This window comes from Pseudophryne corroboree, chromosome 1 (genome assembly GCF_028390025.1).
Source record: "Pseudophryne corroboree isolate aPseCor3 chromosome 1, aPseCor3.hap2, whole genome shotgun sequence".
Taxonomy (NCBI): Eukaryota; Metazoa; Chordata; class Amphibia; order Anura; family Myobatrachidae; genus Pseudophryne; species Pseudophryne corroboree.
Genome location: NC_086444.1, coordinates 467,579,664 through 467,585,663, shown reverse-complemented (window position 1 = coordinate 467,585,663; position 6,000 = coordinate 467,579,664). Strand labels below are relative to the sequence as shown.

Here is a 6,000-nt window from a genome sequence, read left to right as displayed (position 1 = left end):
ATGTCTGACTCTAAACTAGAATTATACCTGGACCTCCTGTCCCAGCCCTGTCGCTCTGTCTACCTCTTCGCCAAAGTGAACAATATCCCATTCCAGCACCATGAGGTGAAAGTCTTCAAAGGTCAGCGGGGAGAGCGGGAGGTGCAAAGCGGGGGTCTGTAGTGTACTCATTTTATAGCCTTGGATTCTATACTGTACACTTTATGTAGCACCATGTAGAGCACACTACCATGTAGAGCACACAACAATAAAAAGCTTTCACAAACGCTTGGGAGAGACTGTATGTATGTATGTATATATGTGTGTGTGTGTGTGTGTGTGTGTGTGTGTGTGTGTGTGTGTGTATATATATATATATATATATATATATATATATATTACTGTAGCAGGTACACTTTCATCATTTCCCGACTAGCCAGGACTCAGAGAAGTCTGTATAACCAATGACAGGCAAAGAATAACTGTATCTGTTGACTTCACATTAAGGATCTATTGTATCTATTACAAATGCTCAAAAAAAGGGGCAAGTTATAAAATATATGTGGCAGGTCTGTGTTGGCTATGGTTGCCAGTTTGTTTATTTTCCATGATACATTTGAGGCAAGACCAAGAAGGCATTTACCTTCTACAATAGACAATAGGGAATCACTCATGCAGAAGGAAACCTGTTACATATTATATGTATGCCTAGAGTGTGTGAGTTGTCAGGAAAGGTAAGTTGTGCACAATTTCCCTGCTCAGTGCAGCAATCTGTGTCAGACAACTGCTGTGCTTTTACAGTACATGTGTTGGGACAGGTTCATTATTAAGCCAAGGGCTAAGGTGGTCATTCCGAGTTGTTCGCTCAGTAATTTTTTTCGCATTGCAGCGATTTTCCGCTAATTGCGCATGCGCAATGTTCGCACTGCGACTGCGCCAAGTAAATTTGCTATGAAGATTGGTATTTTACTCACGGCATTACGAGGTTTATTCTTCGTTCTGGTGATCGTAATGTGATTGACAGGAAGTGAGTGTTTCTGGGCGGAAACTGGCCGTTTTATGGGAGTGTGTGAAAAAACGCTACCGTTTCTGGGAAAAACGCTGGAGTGGCTGGAGAAACGGAGGAGTGTCTGGGCGAATGCTGGGTGTGTTTGTGACGTCAAACCAGGAACGACAATCACTGAACTGATCGCACTGGAAGAGTAAGTCTCGAGCTACTCAGAAATTGCAAAGAAATTTCTATTCGCAATTTTGAGAACCTTTCGTTCGCAATTTTGATAAGCTAAGATTCACTCCCAGTAGGTGGCGGCTTAGCGTGTGCAATGCTGCTAAAAGCAGCTTGCGAGCGAACAACTCTGAATCACCCCCTAAATACAGTAGAATGCAGTGTAAACTGCCACTAAATCCTTTCTTTGTAAGGCAATAGAAATTCGTTTTTCTTTTATTAGAGAAAATTAGTTATTGGTTTCCTAAGTAATAAGTACCCAGCAGCAAGAATAAATACAATTTCTAATTAGGGACTCCAGCCAGATATTCAAATCTGTCAACTGTCTTTTTTTCCATAGATAATCAAAAGCAGGGAGTGTGCCCCTTGGCACAACAGTATAGACTACCCCTGCCATCCAATTTTATTATTTTCATTGTTTCATTTTGCCGATTGGTAGTTCAGCATAATATAACCTGATAATAAAACAAGCCATGAGCTATGACATTTCATTTATTTTTTTATTATGTTTACTAAGCCCGACAGCATGAAGGGGCAGTCTGCCCATGTCCTACCCATTCAATCTCAACTCAAGAAACAGTACCCTAAGGGGTCTACACAAGGTGCAATATTTTTACCGATGTGGACTATATTGTCCATATCTGTAGAAAACACAGTGAATATCATACCATGTGTAAACACCTTGCGACGCTGATGCGCAGTAGCACGGAATCGCCATCGCAAGGAAAAATAATGTCTGCAGGCAGGGTCAATATTGACACTATTGGAGGTTCATGCCTCCGAACACAATATAGTCAATATCGACCGTTACACCGTGTGTATGCTGCATTAGAGAGAAAATATTTTGTAGTTATTGGTCATTTAGGACTGATAGTAATAAAACATGAGCCCAAATGTTGCCCCCCAAGATATGTCATCCCACATTCACGTGCCTCATGATCCTAAAGGGAAACTTGTCACTGATCAAAAGACAAGGCCTCATATATTTTGCCACCGTTTAAATCATAACGGGGCCTTTGCAGCACTGCCATAATTAATAATGGTCAGTATTGTGACAGATTTTTTCATTATGAATGAAAATATCACTGCTATGTATTAAAAGTAACTTGCAGGAACAGCAGTCCATGAGATTTACATTTACAGCATTGTCTTTCACATTTGTGGATGACTCCTGCGGGGATTTTGACACTGAGCATGTGCACAGTACCAGTTTCTGCCACAGTACAGAGGATGCTGCAGAGGGTTCGTTAGGTCGACATGCATTAGTTCGACATAGTCACTAGGTTGACATGTACTAAGTCGACATGCAAAAAGGTTAACATGAGTTTTTCACAATTTTTTTCATTTTTTGACCTTTTTCATACTTAACGATCCACGTGGACTACAATTGGGAATGGTAACCTGTGCCAAGCGCAGCGGTAGCGGAGCGAGGCACCTTGCCCAAAGTATGGCGAGGGAAGCGAGCCATGCGAAGGGACGCGGTGCACAAATTGGGGTTCCCCGCATCTTTTCAAAGAAAACAACACCAAAAACAGTAAAAAAAACTAATGTCGACTTTTTTCCATGTCAACCTTGTACATGTCGATCTAATGACCATGTCGACCTAATGCATGTCGACCTTCAGTGGTCGACCCAATGTATGTTGACCTAATGCATGTGGACCTAATGAACCACACCCCTCTCCTGTGAGAATGCTTCCATAGCAATCTGAGGTTGGCATAAACCAATACAGTAGGTCCAACGTTTGGTACATAGCTGTCAGAAATCTCCTGCATTAGGTTATTAGTACATAGCAGTGATACATAAAATTAGGGAAAAACTGTTTCAGCCTTCATAAACTGGCTCCTTAGCTCTTGTTGTTAAAACTTGTCAGACACACTTTCTTTGCTTAATATCAATTTTACTGATGCCTTCAGCATTCCTAAGTGACAGCACTTAATAAAATCCAGTGGCATGCTGTGAAAACACTTAAGTTCATGGCGCACTATGAGGCAGGGAAGCTTTGAGACTCTTTCATGAATACACCTCTAATCCTTTAATAAATCTAGGACTAAGTACTTGGTTTTATGTGTGCTTTTAAATAGCGATGTATTCTTTCCAAGCCCATGCATATGAACATTTTAAGTTTTATTACTGGATAATTATCAAAATGATATTCCAATAATGTCCAGAGGTAAATTTATGATACCAGCACATACGAGCACACAGCGGGGCTTTCTGAGTAAATAGAAACCCCCCTCCTAACCCCCCCTGGCCGCCGATGCATCAGTTCTGCTGACCGATTTTTTTTTTTTTTTTTAAGAGAGCACAGGGGGTCAGGCAGGCTATAGGGGTCATTCCGAGTTGATCGCTCACTAGCAACATTTTGCAGTGCTGTGATCAGATAGTCGCCAACTGGGGGAGTGTATTTTCGATTTACAAGTGTGCCAACGCTTTTGCAGCCGAGAGGTACAAAAAAAGTTTCTGAGTAGTAATCAAACAAAAAGAGAGGGTCACACTGACAAACAATGAAAATGTATACAAATGTATACAAATGTATATATTAGTTCTTTCGCATTAATAGTTTATTAAATCACAGTCCATTCGGGAGGTGCTCATGGAATAAAGTTTTACAAGTATTCCTTGTTTTTGGCACTCTCATACTAATATATTTGCTCAGTCATACACCCTTTGGGTGGATGACCACTAGTTTTAAAAATTAACTTTTATTTCTCTATAAAAAGCAGGCGAAATATAGTGCAAGTGAAATATGTGATGTTTGTGATTACAGTGAAACAATAAAATACTAAACCACTCTGTCTGTTGATATTCATGTAGTGTGTCCAAATGTTGTTACTTTTGTTGCCAATGTAACTTCTTTTAGTTAGAATTGTAACCACTGAATTGTACCCATCAGTTCTCTGTGGCTACAGTGAATTATATTGTTGATTCTTCAATACAGATATTTAAAGGTCTCAGTAGTGTGCGCATCGCTACCCCATAAACATCTTCATTTAATTGTTCTTTCATTCACTGATCATGTGTATTTTTACTTTTAATAGAGAAATCAAAGTTAATTTTTAAAACTAGTGGTCATCCACCCAAAGGATGTATGACTTTGAGCAAATATATTAGTTTGAGAGTGCCAAAAACAAGGAATACTTTGCTCTTTTGAGCGGTCTCTGCATAGCTCTGGACTTACTCAGCCCTTGCGTTCACTTCAGTCTTTTTGGTCCCGGAATTGACGTCAGACACCAGCCCTGCAAATGCTTGGACACGCCTGCGTTTTTCCAAACACTCCCAGAAAACGTTGAGTTGACACCCACAAACGCCCTCTTCCTGTCAATTGCCTTGCGATGGGCTGTGCGAATGGATTCTTCATTAAATCCATTGCACAGCAACGATCCGCTTTGTACCCATGCAAAGCGCCTGCGCATTGCAGTGCATATGCATGCGCAGTAGTGACCTCATCGCTGCGCTGCGAAAAACAGCAGCGAGCGATCAACTCGGAATGACCCCCTATGTCTGCACGGCTGTGGCAGCGGTAGCGGTATCCTAACATAATAGTGTGGGAGGCTGGCCACTGACTGCCTGTAGGGGGAGCTGCAGCGGAAGCGTGCAGCTACTCCCAGGCAGTTCTCGCATAAGGCTTTGAGGAATTTGGACACAGAGTGGCAGCAAAGGGAATAAGGCTAAACTAATGAGTCAGTGACTGCTTGTCTCCGCGGCACTCTCACTGACTCTGGAGTAGACAGGTATGTGCCACATAAATTTGAGAGATTCGGTCATTGGGGGGAATGTCTATAATATACTTTGATGGCCGTGTGAGGCACATATTACCAGAGCAGTTATTTGTGTGAGATGATGTGGATATGTGTGTGTCTGTATGAAGGGGGGAATGGGGCTTAGGGGGGAATAGGGGGCTGTGCTTTCTGTTAAAGTAGGTGGTGGGGGGGTGGATGTGTCTGTCAGTCTTCTGTGTGTATGTGTATGCTGTGTGTGTATATATATATATAAGTATGGTGTATGTATGTCTATGTACAGTATATGTGCAGATGTACTGTATGTATACTGTATATGTAATTTTGAAATGCTTTACTTTCTCAACATTTCGTGGCCTGCCATGCCCCACTGTCAGGATAAATATACAAACCAAAATACCTTTGTATATTTATCATGATTACGGATTACAGTTGACCCTAAAATATTGAGAAAGTAAAGTCTGCATTTAAAAATCCTAGAGTGCTGCGCAAGGAATTTATATCTATCTATCTATCTATCTATCTATCTATCTATCTATCTATCTATCTATCTATCTATCTATCTATCTATCTATCTATCTATATATATATATACACTGCTCAAAAAAATAAAGGGAACACTAAAATAACACATCCTAGATCTGAATGAATGAAATATTCTTATTAAACACTTTGTTCTTTACATAGTTGAATGTGCTGACAACAAAATCGCACACAAATTATCAATGGAAATCAAATTTATTAACCCATGGAGGTCTGGATTTGGAGTCACCCTCAAAATTAAAGTGGAAAAACACACTACAGGCTGATCCAACTTTGATGTCCTTAAAACAAGTCAAAATGAGGCTCAGTAGTGTGTGTGGCCTCCACGTGCCTGTATGACCTCCCTACAACCCACACAAGTGGCTCAGGTAGTGCAGCTCATCCAGGATGGCACATCAATGCGAGCTGTGGCAAGAAGGTTTGCTGTGTCTGTCAGCGTAGTGTCCAGAGCATGGAGGCGCTACCAGGAGACAGGCCAGTACATCAGGAGACGTGGAGGAGGCCGTAGGAGGG

At 41.2% G+C, this 6,000-nt stretch overlaps 1 protein-coding gene across 1 annotated transcript in view; it reads left to right on the top strand.

Moving 5' to 3' along the window:
• LOC134905627 (glutathione S-transferase theta-1-like) overlaps nt 1–6,000 on the top strand; it is a 61,380-nt gene continuing 55,380 nt past the window's right edge. The window contains exon 1 of the mRNA XM_063914649.1: nt 1–121. Coding sequence (XP_063770719.1) covers nt 1–121 — 121 coding nt within the window. The remainder of the gene's footprint in view (nt 122–6,000) is intronic.